Source organism: Sander vitreus, chromosome 10 (genome assembly GCF_031162955.1).
Source record: "Sander vitreus isolate 19-12246 chromosome 10, sanVit1, whole genome shotgun sequence".
Taxonomy (NCBI): Eukaryota; Metazoa; Chordata; class Actinopteri; order Perciformes; family Percidae; genus Sander; species Sander vitreus.
In genome coordinates, this window is record NC_135864.1 from 20,738,524 (window position 1) to 20,753,677 (window position 15,154).

Here is a 15,154-nt window from a genome sequence, read left to right on the forward strand (position 1 = left end):
CCATCTTCTGCATTTTTCTGCATTTTTTTTCACATTGGAAGACATCTAAGATTGTAACGATACATTTGTAATGTTGCATTTTCTACCTTCACATCTATCATTTTATTTCTCTGTGCAGCAGCGTTCAAGATGTGCTTCGGCAAGCTGTGGTTTCAACACAGAAAGTACAAACGAGCTACAAAAGAGTATTTTAGCATATACTGTGGAGAAAGCAGGGGATCTTATTTCTGTGTTTGCTTCCCTCGTTTCCTCCTTTCTCTTGTGCAGGTGAATGATAGGGAAACAGAGAGCGGCCTTTGCAGTGCGACCCCATCCCATGCTGCTCCCTCCTCTCAGGGGATGGCCAAGGTCCAGGATGGACACACGAACGCATGTGACAGGTACACTGTGCTACACATGACCTTAACACCTTTACCTCTGTGAGAAGAGAATATCCATAGCAATTTCCCTCAGGATAAATAATTAATAATAATAATTGTATCTTTTATGTTATTCCTCATTTAAAAACTGCACCTGGATATGAGTCTTTTTCTTCATATGTGTGTGTGTGTGTGTGTGTGTGTGTGTGTGTGTGTGTGTGTGTGTGTGTGTGTGTGTGTGTGTGTGTGTGTGTACTCCGCAGCTCTGCAATGTTAGAGGAGAGCCAAGATGGTATGGACAATGGTACCCTAAGTCCTGCCTCCACTCGACAGGTTACTATCCAGCGCCACCCGACTCAAGGCTTCGGCTTCATTGCAGGCAGCCAGAGGCCTGTCATTGTACGCTCCGTCTCGGCTGGTTAGTGTGTGTGTGTGTGTGTGTGTGTGTGTGTGTGTGTGTGTGTGTGTGTGTGTGTGTGTGTGTGTGTGTGTGTGTGTGTGTGTGTGTGTGAGAGAGAGAGAGAAAGAGATCCTATGATGACTCAAACTTAAAACATTCCTTTTTACTATAGGTATATGACTTTGTTTGCTAGCTGTGTTTCCCATCTTATCTGCAGACGGCCCCTCTTTTGGCAAGCTTCTCCCTGGAGACCAGATCTTGGCCATTAACGAGGAGACGGTGAGCGACGCGCCCCGAGAGAGAGTCATAGACCTTGTAAGGTAACATCCTTTACTGTCCCGGGAGGGAGGGAAGGAGGGGAGGGCCAGGGGACTAGCAACACGGGCAAGTGTAAGTAAAGAGGACATGGGTGAAGAGGGTGGATCAAAAGGAACAAACTGTTTCTTATTGTTGGTGAAGCGTTACATCAACACAAACCTGTGGATGATACAGTCCTTTTGCAGCTTAAGGACAGCCAGGAAATAGCAGATATAAACCGGAGAAGCACTTCAAATACCATGCTGTCCGTGGTGTTATCTAACCCACTCCACTCTCTGTTGTCTTTTCATAGACGCTGCAAAGACACAATAGTTCTCACTGTGCTGCAGCCCCATCAGGTAGTATAATGGGACACTCACTGTCTTTCATGTTCCTCTCCCTCTTCATCAGTCTTAACACTTTTCCTGTCACTCTGAATCATACAGAAACACTGTAGAGTATTCTGTTCCAACAGTGCAATGCACACATTATACACATTAGTGTTCATGGCCATGTCTACACATTAGAGTTAAGATAACTCCTTTTTCTGGTAAACCCTTTAAGAACAGCTTCATGCTCGAGACCTTATAAATAAGATGTATGTGTGCATCCATCCATATAGAGGAAATGGAAATATAACATTTCTTTAGCTGACTAACTGAACTGGATATTTTTAGAACATTAAATAATGATGTAAAAATGCAAATTGATTTAAATCAGATTTTTCTTTTTCAAATTTCATAATTTGGAATTCATATAAATTATGCAGCAGTTCAGCATGTGTTGGCTCTAACATATTTATTGTGCTCAGACAAACAAGCACTACAATTTAAACATATTTAAACTTTTAGCAGTTTCAATATGTCGCATTGCAGCAGCATTAGCCAGCTCTCCAACACACGTCACTTTAGCGCTGGCATTTATTTCTGTTCTTTCAAGCTGATTTAAGAGCTCTCTCTCCCTCTTTTTATCCTCAGTCACCTAAGTCTGCCTTCATAAGTGCAGCCAAAAAGGCCCGCCTGCGAACCAACCCGCCAAAAGTGCGCTTTTCAGAGCAAGTGTCCATCAGCGACCCAGACTCAGTAAGTTCTAGTCTTGTCTCTCTGTGACATGTATATGCCAACTGCATGCTGTTACCCTGTCCCTCTCTCACCTGCTGTGCATTTATTTAGTTTAATCAGAAATCGCCAAAGCCTCAAGTACCCTCTCTCAAGTATCCTCTCTCCATCCTCTTTTCAGTCTGAGCTTCTCTACGTGCGAGCCTTTGGTCCAGTGGTTTGGCCTTGAATAAATTGCTTTCTTGACTGATTTGAATTCTTACAGGAGAAACCGGAACTCTTTTCAAAGGCATTCACACATTTTGTAAACAGCTACAATGTGTCTTAGAAATGTTGAAATGTTTGTGGTTGTTTAACGGTTAGTGTCATCTCTTACCTTATGGCAGAGTTATCATGTTCCCAATTTTCTCACCTGATCTTACCTAATCAACATCTAGTAGCTACAGATACGTAGCTTGCGTTTTGTTAAAGGGAGGCTCTTTTTTTACCCCATATTAATTTTATATTTTATATTAATTATATAAACAAGGGATTAAATAATGACATTAAAAAGATGGTCCCTAATTCCTGTTGGTCAATCAAGAATCTATGGGGGGGGGGGGGGGGTTTACACCGTGAATAAAGTGGGAGCACGGAGATGACAAGCAATGGCCAATAAATAAAGATTCAAAAGTTGGAGGGCAGGGTATTTCAGCATTTTATTTTCTATTTACCTAACCTTAATGGATGAAGTTAGAGAAAAAGGATTGCTCATCACATGGACTACCAGGTCTCTGATAACCTTTGGATAAATGCAACACAGAGTGTAGGCAGACAGGTCAAAGTAGTGTTTTTTTTTACCATAACCATTTTACTATCCACTCTAGCCTCACAGTAGAGTGGATAGTAAAATGGTTATGGTTTAAAAAAATAAAGCTAGTTTGAGCTGTCTGCCTACACTCTGCGTTGACTTTATCCAAATACACTGTGTCTTGCTCAAGGACACTTTGATAAGCAGACAAGAGGTTGAACCAAACCACCAACCTTGTTATTAAAGGATGACCCACTCTACCTCCTGGGCCACAGCCACCCCAAGGATAGGAGGGAACTGCTATGATTGGCAAAGATCAGATGTTTCAGCCACCACCCCCAACAGACATTTCTGTTTGTGGCGTCTCTTTGCCGGTTCACCCTCGCTTTAATGCCACAGTATGACAAAGATCTGTTCACTCATAACTCAGGCTTTAGCTGCTTCCAATCTGCACAAAAGAACAGCTTGTTGGGCCTTTTGAATACTTAAGTTCTCCAAAAACAGACTGCCAGGCATCTGCTGTGGACACAGCTCTCCATTTCAAGTAAATGCATTTTCTGAGATATATTGTTGCAATAAATCCACATCCTTTTACGGTCATGAGTAATGTCTGCCTACTGTTCTTACAAGTCCCACTATCACATAAAAAAGGCATAAATACAGGGAAAAGATAAGGATTGATTTTGTTTTGGCCCAGAATTATAGAAAATTTCATCTGGGCTACATCAGCTCCATCTTATCACATTAAGATACCTTCCTTCCCTCTGATCACAAGTGTGGTTCTTTGAAATTACATAATGGGAACTGAGTCATTTTGTTAAAAAGCCCTGAGCGAGATTAAAAAATAGGGAGAGTGTCTTGTCACATCACATCCTAGCCAGAACTGAATTGAATTGCATATCATAACTTTTCTTCTAACGAGACGTAAAAGCAGTAACCTTGAATCAGGCCTTTCCTCTTATGCTTTCAATCTCAAAACTCTGCTGTGAATGCTTTCAATCCCACCGTCCAACTTCCTTTGCATGGCATACATATTGAATGGATAGACTAAAGAGGTTGAACAAGCCCTGATACAATGCACGGGGTGGGTATCCTAAGGCAGAGTTTTGCTCCTTCTCAAAAAAGTCATACACATACCATCATTTATTTTCACTAAACCAAAGCTGTTTTCTCTCTCACTCTCTTTCAGACAATGCTCAAGGACGACTCCTTACTACTCATACCAAATGTGTTGAAGGTGTTCTTGGAGAATGGACAGATTAAGTCTTTTACATTTGATAGCCGTACCACTGTTAGGGTATGTATTTACCACAGCTCTGCACATGGGAACATTACAATGGAACATTATTGTGATTTTTACATAAAGCAGTTATAATCCTTTTTCATATTAACAATGGATCAATGACTGTTAATGTGTAATGGTAATTGTAGTGAGGAACCCACAGATAGTTATCATCCAACTATGCAGTTCCCGTCAGTTCTATGAAGGGTTTTAGTGTCTTACTGTTTTTTTAACAGAAAAAAACTCTAAAGATTAACTGTACAGTACCAGCACAGCACAAAATGTTTGGTTAGTGACTAGCTAGTGAACATAGTGGAGCGTTTAGCCGTTAAAGAGCTAAATATATTTCTCGTAGAAGCTAGTAAAAACCAAAACAGAGCCAGACAGAGAGACTCTAACTGAAATGTTTTCTAATACACAACTTAAGGCTTTATTATAGCCTACTCTGGAATGGACGCGTACACGGACAGCTGCGGACATCATGGACACATAGTGGCTATGTTTATAATATCTGCTTGATGTGTTCCACAAATGCACAGTTGATCGCTATGCTACCACATGTAACGGAGTAGCAGACATGTCTGTGCGTCACACAAAAAATGGTGGTACGCAGACGTCCACACAGGGCCTACGTACACCCTCTGATGCCAATTTTTAACGTTTCACTGACCCTAGGGGACCCTTGTGCACTCGCAGAAGCAGACAGTATACTTTTGGCTTCACGGTGATAATATTACATTGTTTTGTCTACTGCTTTATGCGCTGCCCCCAGTTGGCCAAAACAATTAATTACTGTAGGTTTAACATTTAGCCTTTTATAAATACACAAAACATGAGCATACTATTGTTGATTGTTGGTGAATTTCTATGGATTTTTAACACTGTACGGTATTAACACTTTAACCATAAGTCAAGTGTCTACAATAAATAGAAAAGGCATCTTTAATTTTGTGAAACTTCACCGTATCAGTTTTAGGAATTTAACATCTCAGTCATCTGATTGAGGCCATAAAGCAACAAATGAATTCAGTCAGACAGAGGTAATTTCTGTCTCTGTCAGCCTCTAAGATGAGTCTGACATCTCCGAGCAGACTCATTAAACTGACTCTATTAGATTTCAAATATCTCTCCTCTGCTCATGGAGGGAGAGTGATGGAGAAAAGGAGAAACACAGCAGCACTTTAAAGGACAGATGGAGGAAGCGTTCTCCTGCCAGCCTAATTAAATGAAACTTCAGCATAATAAGAAGACCTAGATCAATAAAACAATGCCACCACAGAATTAATCAATAGCACAATAGGATGCCCAGTTGTATGCCCATTAGACTGTCTGTCAACTAAAGAAGCTTTCCTGTAGTATTTTAGGCTACAATCTATAGAATTCTGTGGCTTCCCCAGGTGTCATTTAATGCAAACCGCACAGGTCAATACTGTTAAAACTGCTTATTCCTGTTTTTCAGAGACAGCTTTTGCTTAGGTTATATCAACAAATGTCAATTAAATTGTTAATGGAGAGCAAACCGTAAGTGTAAATATTTTACAGCTCTTAATGAGCCTCCACACTGAAACTACAGCAAAAGAATCCATTTTAATGTCCATGCCTAGAATGTATTAAGAGGGCAAAGAAATAATGAAACCTTACCCTTAGGCATAGCCCAGGGTAAGATGTGATGAACCATGAATTTTCCCTCAGACAATGTTCTCTGTACATTTTAGAATTCATAGCTACTGATCTACACAAAAGCAAACGTTTGCCCCGCACCACTCCCAAAGTGCAGACGTTATTTTCTTAAATAGGATGCACTCACTGTGCCGTATAAAGAATATCTATGGAAGCTCTCCATAGCACAAAATGACAAATATTATATCAAAATTAAGAGCCGAAATAGATCACCAGGATATCAATTTGACAAACTACCCTATACAAACATAAAGTTAATTCAGGGTGAAAATAGCTTCTATACATCACATACTGTATATATATTTTGTTGCAATAAAATGTTTTCTTACTTTATTCTCTTATCGGTTCCATGTCTGTTCTTCCAGGATGTGATCTCCTCCCTGCAGGACCGCCTCTCACTGCGCTACATTGAGCACTTTGTCTTGGTGCTGGAAGCAGGTGGTCTGGACCAGAGTCAGAGGTTGCATCTGCTGCAGGACAACCAGCCTCTGACACATGTAAGAAACACAAAATAGAAAAATTAATGTAAGATGTATGTAAAAAACTGTTTCAGTTGATCGATGTGTTTGGGCTTCTGGGGTAGGGATTATCTTTGGTGGGACACTACTGCCCCTCTATTGGTCAGGTAAAATGGCAGTCAAATTGTCAGAAAACTGGAAAGCAAATATAGAGCTCTGATACTATGGGCATCCAATAAATCCCAACAATTTAAAGTTGAAATTCCAATTATTTCCACAAGAAGGCAAATGATTCTAAACACTGAAACTGAGATTTTGGATGCAAATCACATTTATTGTAGTTTCATCTGTTTCAGCTCCCTCTTATTTTGATATTCTGAATGCAGACTACCCTGTTCACCTACGAAGAATTATACTGCGATATATGTGACGAGTGCCGAAGATGTAGTTGGTTCACCAGCTGATATCGTCATATTCCCTCAGGTGGTGCATCGAACCTATTTCCAAGGGATGAAGTGTCTGTTCCGCATCTGCTTCTTCCCCAAGGACCCTGCAGACCTGCTGAGAAGGGACCCCGCTGCATTTGAGTACCTCTATATACAGGTAAAGCACTGGATTAAAGAGGGATTTAAAAAGACGCCATTCAATCTTATGACACTGTTGGAGATCAAGGGCTTTGCCTTCTATAACTGATTTTACAGTTAGAAAGGTTGCAGATGCCAGAGTTAGGCTTTACACACAAAGGCCCTGTTGCAAGCTTTTCAAAAACGCTTTCACGTTGCAGATATCCAACAGTCTTATGAATTTGGAAGCTGTCCTCGGCAATTAAACGAATGATATGACTTAGAGAGGGATTCTATTATTTAACAGTATTGTTTGCAAACAGCTGTGTACAAAACAACATTTCAACATGTCCTAACAGAGTCGCAATGACGTCATCAAGGAGCGCTTTGGCATGGACTGGAAATCTGACATCATGTTACGACTGGCTGCGCTTCATATCTACATCACCGTGTCCTCCGCGCGGCCCAATCAGAAGATCTCTCTCAAACATGTCGAGTAAGTCCACAAACTAAATTAGCCTTCAAATGAACAAATGAGAAATGACAGACAAAAAGTGATGTATTGAATGTTTTACCTCCTTAATAATACTGTGTACCATATCAGTGAGTCCCAGAAGAAAGTTTGTGCAATCAATAATGTCTAAATGATTAATAATTAATCCCAATAGTATTAAAAACTCAAATTACTCAAGGATCATTTTCACTAGGTTGTTATGAGACAGAAATCCATTGCTTTGTGAAATTACATCTCTCCCTCAATTTGCTCATTTACTCCTCAAACCTCAACCTAGCAGATAATTAGCTTTTGCCATCACAACCACAGAAGCAGAACAGATCCACTCTGCCTGTAATAGATTGAGTGTGGCTATGTCAAGCCAGGAGTCAAAGAGGCTGTAAGCTAGGCTCACTGTGTCTTCCCTTGGGACAAAAAAAAAAATGTTTTGTCTTCACAGTGTCGACATCTTCCCCGGACTCTGATTAACCACTCCACTGTTGTTTTTCTCTTGTGTATATACTCTTCCACCTTTCCCATTGCTCTTAACAGAAAAGAGTGGGGACTAGAGCCTTTTCTTCCCCTTACTTTGCTTCCAACAGTCAAGGAGAAGAATGTGTGCAAGAGCCTGTCTCAGTTGCTGAAGACCTACCAGCATCCACCGCCATCGGGCAACAAGGTTTGTCCATCTAAAACATTTTAACACTAACTTTTTATTGCACCTATTTCCTTGATTGAACTACCTAGGCAATTATTTGTGGATGATTTTACTACCTTTGGTTATACCGCCATTACAACATATTTATAAGCAATGCAAATACATAGAGACCTCTTGCAAAATTGCCATACTCTTGATCATTTAATATCAAAACTGATGCTGTTTTAGAGGAGATTTTAATTTCTTGTAGACTATGGTTATGTTGGCTTAATAACTAGTCATTTTTATTAGGACAAGTCCTTCATCTCTATACATGTAACTGTTGCATAAGACTTTGTGATTCACATCTGTGGCTCAACAGTGCCTCCAGGAGGACGTGGGAAGTGCTGGAGAAGGATTCATTTTCAAAGATGAGCGTTTGTTGTTTATCATTCTGTTGACAGGTCCCTCCTCTCCAAGGAAAGCTGCAGTACATGCGTGTACTCAACGACCTCCCGCCTTTTGGTGGAATACTTTTCCACACTGTTGGACTGGTAATACATGTACAGGAATACACATGTACCTCTTTTACTCCATTCTTTGCTCCATCATTTTTTCCTTATCTGTGCATGTAGTCGTACAAGGAGCATGCTTTTTAAATGCACCAATTCAACATTTTAAGGAACAGTCTAAACTAGATTTTGTATTAAAAGTTAGTATGTGTTGTTCCAATATACTGTAGTAAGTAAAGGCAAATATTTGCAATCCTTTTGTGTTCTACAGGATGAGAAACAATCAGCTACAACACTACTAGTGGGTCCTCGACATGGCATTAGTCATGTGATTGACCTAAAAAACAACCTCACAACAGTTCTGGCCGAGTTCAGTAGGGTTGCCAAGATCCAGCTCTACCGAGAGAGCCTGGGAGTGGCTCGTGTGGAGGTGACAATCCATGAGGCCAAGGTATAACAACAGTCTCTAAAGATGCACACTATAAATACATACGATAATAAAAATACAACATTTTGCAGCAGGCAAAATGTGTATAATTATGAATGCCATCTCTTTAGAGGTGCAGTTTCCATTTTAACTTTAGAAATGATAAAAATGATTGAATACAAAACCATTCAGTTTTAAAAATGTTATTCCATCAGGTCATTACAAAATGAGCAGGCAATGCTCATTGCCTGTCCCCTAAATAGTCTCCTAATTCCCCTCCCTACCACCCCCTGCAGCCCCTGGTCCTACTCATGGAATGGCCCGATGCCAGTAACTTTGCATGCCTCATCTCTGGCTACTACAAGCTGTTTGTAGACCCTAAACGGACCATCTACTTCCGGACCCCTGGTCAGTCCCAGCTGACCAAGGCAGGTATGTTAGAAGGCTTTTTGACTTGTAGGGGTTCATTTTGAACACATGCTTTAATTAGGCAATATACATCAAATGTTAAAAAATGTACAAAACACTATTGTTTACTTAAAAGGTTAAGATAAAACATTCATATCACCCATTTAGAGTTGCAGAAGTGTCTTTCTTTTAGCATCATATTAAACACTGCATGTCAGGCAATATTTGGTAATCTTCATTGTACAGTCTACATGGACATTGATCTGCTTCTTCATTGGCTGAAACCATTAGGATACCTTTAGCAACCAGGTTATCCTGGAACTACCATCCCATGGTGCCCTCTGCTGTATCTCCTCTCATTTCAATCTCGACTCATTGGAATGGGATACTCCATATTTCTTTTTCCAAAGATAGAATAGCATTATGGAATTTTACAGTTAACTTATTTCATAAACATATATTGTTCAAACATGAACAGATCCTCTGCCATCTGCTGTCTCAACCTGTAGTCCACATAAAAGAAGAATCATCATACCATCACATTCCACCAGAATATAACCCTCCAACCTCAAACAACTTCAACTTTCAACATCCATCTCTGAAATAACAAATAATCCCACTGTGACCACCAGCTGTCGCCTCTGCTTTCGCATCTGGATCTTATTTATCCCCACTAGTTTTTAACACTTGAAACTTTCCACTGCTCTGACAATTCTATCCTCAGATTACAGAAGCTCCCACCATGCTCATCCACGTTCTGGGGCAACCAGCTTGCCAAGTGGAGGGCGGCGAGGGGACGAGAGGGAAAGCTCACACAGGGAGTCAGGGTCTTCAAGGGCCATAGTTCCAGCAGAGCCTCAGCATCTGGGCCTGTGTCATGTCCACCTTCGAGAACAACAACAATTTCAAGAGCTCCAAACAGCTGAAGCTGAATTAGACATCAATGAAAACTTTATTTCCCATGAGCCCCCTGGGCGGCCCCGCACTAAGTCAGACCCCACCCAGCAGAGTACAGAGGAAATAGCTGGGGTTTTAGAGAACCCAGCAGTGGAGAATGCAGGATTCAGAATCCGAGCCCAAACAATGGGTCAATCCCAGAAAACCTCACGATACCTCTGTGACTCCTGCAAAGCCAGACATAGGGCAGAGGGTATGTCAACTGCAGTGAACAGTAGTGGGAGCTCGGGGAAACACTGCTCTAGTGCTTGTGCCTCCCGAGATGGAGGTGCTGTTGACCTAATGGCCCTACCGCCCCCAGGTAATGAAGAGGAGGACGAGGCCGATGGTGGTGGAGAGAAACTGCAACCACAACCACCTGCTATTGCTGCCCCACCACCTGGCTTTAGGGACAACAGTTCAGATGAGGATGACCAAAAGAGAGGGAGGAAGGCTCGAACCTGTGCCAGCACAGGGGTAGCATCTGGGAAGCTGGCCCAAGCCAAGGAAGATGTGCCTGTGACACTAATTGACAATGTGGCCACAAGAACAGTCCGAGATCATGCCCAGGAGCTAGATGATGCTCTGGTTTCCACCTTACAGGCATTAGAGGCTCTGGCAGCCTCTGAGGACTACCCCCATCACCCTCAACAGCCAACACAGACTGCAGGTCAACAGCCTCAGTCATGCCACGGCCCACATCTCACACACAGAATTAACAGTAGTACTGATCCTATTAAAACTACTTTTTTAATCAATTAATATTGCTCAGTACATTTGCAGTACATCATCTTTTTATTATCTTGTGAAATAGCAAGAAAATCCTGTAATCTCTTAATTTTGTGGTAGCCATGCATGTGTAATTACTGCAAAAACAGCATAGAATTAAGGTAGAAGGTTCAAGACAACCTCCTTCAGGATGCTGAACAAATTGACCAATGACCCACACTAGAACAATATTAGTCAAGCGGAAAATATTATCGACCATAAAAGCAACAACAATAGCTGATAATTACAGAATGCCATGTGTCTTAAAAATATATATATTTTTATACAATATAATATAAACTGTACTGTAAATGACAAATCGGCCAACTTCATTTTTTTTTTAGATTTCATTAAAATAGAGTCCAAAATGTGCTAGTCTTTGCACATTTCTTAAGCACACACATGCATCTGCATGGAAAAGATGCCGTTTTTTTCAGGTATAGTGAGGCAAGCCCACTGGTTCAGTCATAGGGGGTTATAAATCTGACCCCAACATACTATTCTAAAATTATTTTTGCTGTCTTGTGATCATGATGAATCTACTTAACTACAAATGTCTGGTTTGATAACTTAATAACTTCAGTAAAACACTAATATAACATTTTAATATTTCTGTTATTAATAATTGTTGTTTCTTGATTATCCTAACAGTGTGCTGTATTGCCTTCATCCTCAGGGCTGATTGTCTTAGCTGCCATTACACCTGAGTCATCATTGGACTCAGGCCACGAGACCAACTCCTCTGAATTGACAGATGTTTCTGAGATGGTGTCAGCTATGAAGCAGAACCAGAACCAGGCCTACCTGCTGGCTCACCATATCAACAAAGAACGTATCCTCTGCCGCCGGGACTTTCCTTTGGCTATCCCTGGCTGCACTGCAAAGACCATAGGGACTGGGGCCTTCTCTGTGGGTCAGATTCGTGCTGGCTGTCCACCCAAGCAAGTAATCCTCAGCAAGACCGTTCCCTTTAAAGTCAGTCCCAGTCAAGACTCTGCAGTACTCAGTGTTGTGACAGAGCAGGGGACTCAAGAGACTCAGACTGAACCGAAAGAAGAAATTAAAGCAAACTCTGAGTCCACCAAAGCAAATATCCCTGACCCCCCTTCTAAGTCACCTGAAGAACTTACAGTGTCCGTTGCTTCACTGACAGCTCAAGTCAGTAAAGTACCGAAGTTATCAAATTCTTCTGAAGAGACACTGAGCCAAACTCTTTCTGAGGGTATAAAGGAAAAGACAACAGCACCTCTTAATACAGACCCTAGCAACAAAGCCTTACCTATCCTCCTACCTGTGGACAGAATTGCCTCTGCCAAGATTTCTCCCACTAAAATGTGCCACGATGCCAAGACTGCCTCTAGTGAGACCATGAAGCCTTCAAGCTCTACAGAACTTCTGCCAGTTGATGACCTTTTCTGCACATGCCCAGTTCAAAAGGAGCCTGGCCCTCAACTAAGACTAAAAGATCCACAGATTCAGAAGATAGTGGTGTTTCAATCCTCCACCCCCACAGATGACGAGCGTCTTCAGGCCAAAGGCCTCCAGCTTGCTAACAGCAAAGAAAATGCAGTAAGAGTAGGAGCAGATCCTAATTTGGCAAAACCCAGCCCTCAAATACAAACCAAGAACTCCCCTCGTTTTCCTGTAAAAGCAGAGAGAAAAGAGGCAGCTGAAAGCAAGACTGAGGGTGCCCAGGGAAAATCCCACCCTGAGTCACAGAAATGCCCTATACAACCCTTACCTATTTTAGATGATCTAACAACACCTAGTCCCTTTGTAGATAAGGTTTCCACTCTCCCAGTCAGAGACTCAAAGAAGCAAGGCAGTGGTAAGGGGAAGTCCCAGCGCAGTGTCCCTTTCCTGAGCTTTAGAAACCTCCTTTCAGCTACATTCCCAGCAAGAATGCGAAGAGAAACAGATGAGCGAAGGGCTCAGTTGCAGAAAGTCCGCCAGTATGAGCTAGAGTTCTTAGAGGAGCTGCTGAAACCCAAGTCAGCCCAGGGAGAATTTTTGCCCCAGGGATCCTCACCTGTGCCCTCAGGCACTCCTTGTGCCTGCCAGCTTCGCACCAGCCCTGTCCTAAAGGCTCCAGGCATCTCCAGGGAGCAGCGACGCAGCTGTGACTGTAAGCGAATGTGTAGGGGCATGCGATTACCTGACACACCAGTTGGATCCACAACAGAGACACAACACAGAGGCAGAGAGAAAACTATCTCGAAAACCCCTCCAGCAGTCTCCAAAGCACCTCACACACAAGATGCTTCAAGGAGACCTCAGACCTTAGAGATCAAGACCACACGAATACGCTCTACCAGCCTGGAGTCAAGAGAACCAAGGGGTGAGCAGGGTTCATGCTTGCCCACCTGTACTTCTCAAACAGATTGTACAGGAGATCTGCAATATAAGAAGCTCCAGAGGCGATACAGCATTGGAGAGCTGGATAACAGCACTAGCACACCTGTGTATGCTGAGGTAAGGCCTAAAACCAAGAGTCTAGAGAAAGAGATGGAAAGAGTGAGGGCCACAGGGTTGAGGCTCCCCACCCCAGTAGAGCCAGTCCACACTCAGTCTCACCAGGCAGAGGGAAAGGGGAAAAAGGGTGTGTTTTTCATTCAGGGAGAAGAGCTACTGCGTGAAAGTAAAGAAGGGACTAGCGAGGTGCTGCTGACCATGCCCAGTGAAGACAGTGATGACAAGGATAAATGCTGCTCATTCTGTTTCTGCTACAGGAAGTGTGAGGCAGCAGATGAAAGCAGTGAGAAGGATGAGCTTTCATACTCCATACCCCTTCAGGTCCTTCCAGGCATGGAGCTGGACTCGCATACCTTTCCTGTAGTAAGCAAAACACTCCAGGTTCTTAATGCAGAGGACTGCAGTGGGGAGGAAGAAGAGGTGGAGGAGGAAGAGGAGGAGCCACAGACACAGGAGATTGACCTAAGAGCCTGTGGTACACTGGAGGGGAGCCTAGCACGGGTACAGGCTCTACAGGGCAAAAGTTTTAGCTTGCCTGATGGTTTCCTAAATGCCCAGTTGGATGCTAATGAGTTGCTAGCTATTCTGCGTCAGTGTGCTAACAGCCCACAAGCTGAGGGTGAGGCTCGTCTTCAGCCCTCACAGATTTCAGAGTACAAACAGGAGTTGGCAGTGCGCTTCAAAGAATTCAGAGCAGCTTGTCGACGAGTGGCAAGTGTTGAAAAAAGCCCAACACGTATGCTGGCTGTTGTCACAGCCAGCTTTCAAGTGTTGTGTGAACTAACTCAGACCTTCATCAAATTGGTCAGAGGGGTTCGTTCAGAAACCCAAAGGCTGCAGCTGTTGAGAAAAGTTGAGGAAGTAGCTATCAACTACACTTTGCTTCTGCGTGCAGCAGAAGAATCAATGGGACACTCAAGCAGCTTGCCGACAAAGACAGTGAGCCCTCAAGTTTCCTCCAACACCAATAACATGAGCTCACTCACTCGACCCATCAAAACTCTGCCTGCCCAGTAAGGATACATCTGGCAGGAATGTAATAAAAACTGTCCAGAATGTGGGTGGCAACTCTATCCAAATTCATTATTTGTTTATTGTTTACATTTTTTACAAGACATGCAATGACTCATCCTCAGTAAAAATTGCAATGCAGCTGTTCCATCCCATGTTTACAGGCCCTGAGGTAGCCTCGTGGATCTTGTTTTGAAATACAAAGATACACCAAACTAATGCACAATGGAATAAGAACCCTATAACAGACTGGGTGATACAGGGCTAATCACCTCATATCAATATTCACAATACACATTGTCATTATAGTATAATATTTTATATGTAATATATATTTGGGTTGTGTCTACTAGCAAATAATATGTTTTGTGAAGAAAAAAGTGAAGAATATATTTGAAATGTATTTGAGTTAAGAGATCTTTAAACATAATAAATCATCAGAAATAAATGTATGCTCTGGACAAAAATACTACTAAAGATCTCGTCAAGTAGCGACTTCTGTAAATTACGTAGTCCAAAGCGTTGGTTAAATGGTGATGTGTTTGTTTGTTGAATTTTCTAACTGTTGTAATGCAAAATGGAGATCTCTGTTGGCTATGTTGA

The 15,154-nt window shown here is 42.2% G+C and overlaps 1 protein-coding gene across 1 annotated transcript; it reads left to right on the forward strand.

Moving 5' to 3' along the window:
- The first annotated feature begins 339 nt into the window (after nt 1-339).
- Nucleotides 340-14,557, forward strand: frmpd3 (FERM and PDZ domain containing 3). Its single transcript, XM_078261482.1, has 15 exons — nt 340-380; nt 623-777; nt 977-1,079; nt 1,370-1,415; nt 2,034-2,138; nt 4,094-4,201; nt 6,232-6,363; nt 6,808-6,927; nt 7,247-7,383; nt 7,933-8,059; nt 8,482-8,571; nt 8,801-8,980; nt 9,253-9,388; nt 10,089-10,970; nt 11,745-14,557. Exons 1-15 carry the CDS (start codon nt 340-342, stop codon nt 14,555-14,557), a joined length of 5,175 nt encoding a protein of 1,724 aa, XP_078117608.1.
- The last annotated feature ends 597 nt before the right edge of the window (nt 14,558-15,154 follow it).

Excerpts from the sequence above, each read along its gene's own strand:
- frmpd3 (XM_078261482.1), top strand. The coding sequence starts at position 340 with ATGGCCAAGGTCCAGGATGGACACACGAACGCATGTGACAG. Across the intron at positions 1,416-2,033 it reads CTGTGCTGCAGCCCCATCAG|TCACCTAAGTCTGCCTTCAT; the intron begins GTAGTATAATGG and ends TTTTATCCTCAG. Across the intron at positions 6,364-6,807 it reads ACAACCAGCCTCTGACACAT|GTGGTGCATCGAACCTATTT; the intron begins GTAAGAAACACA and ends ATATTCCCTCAG.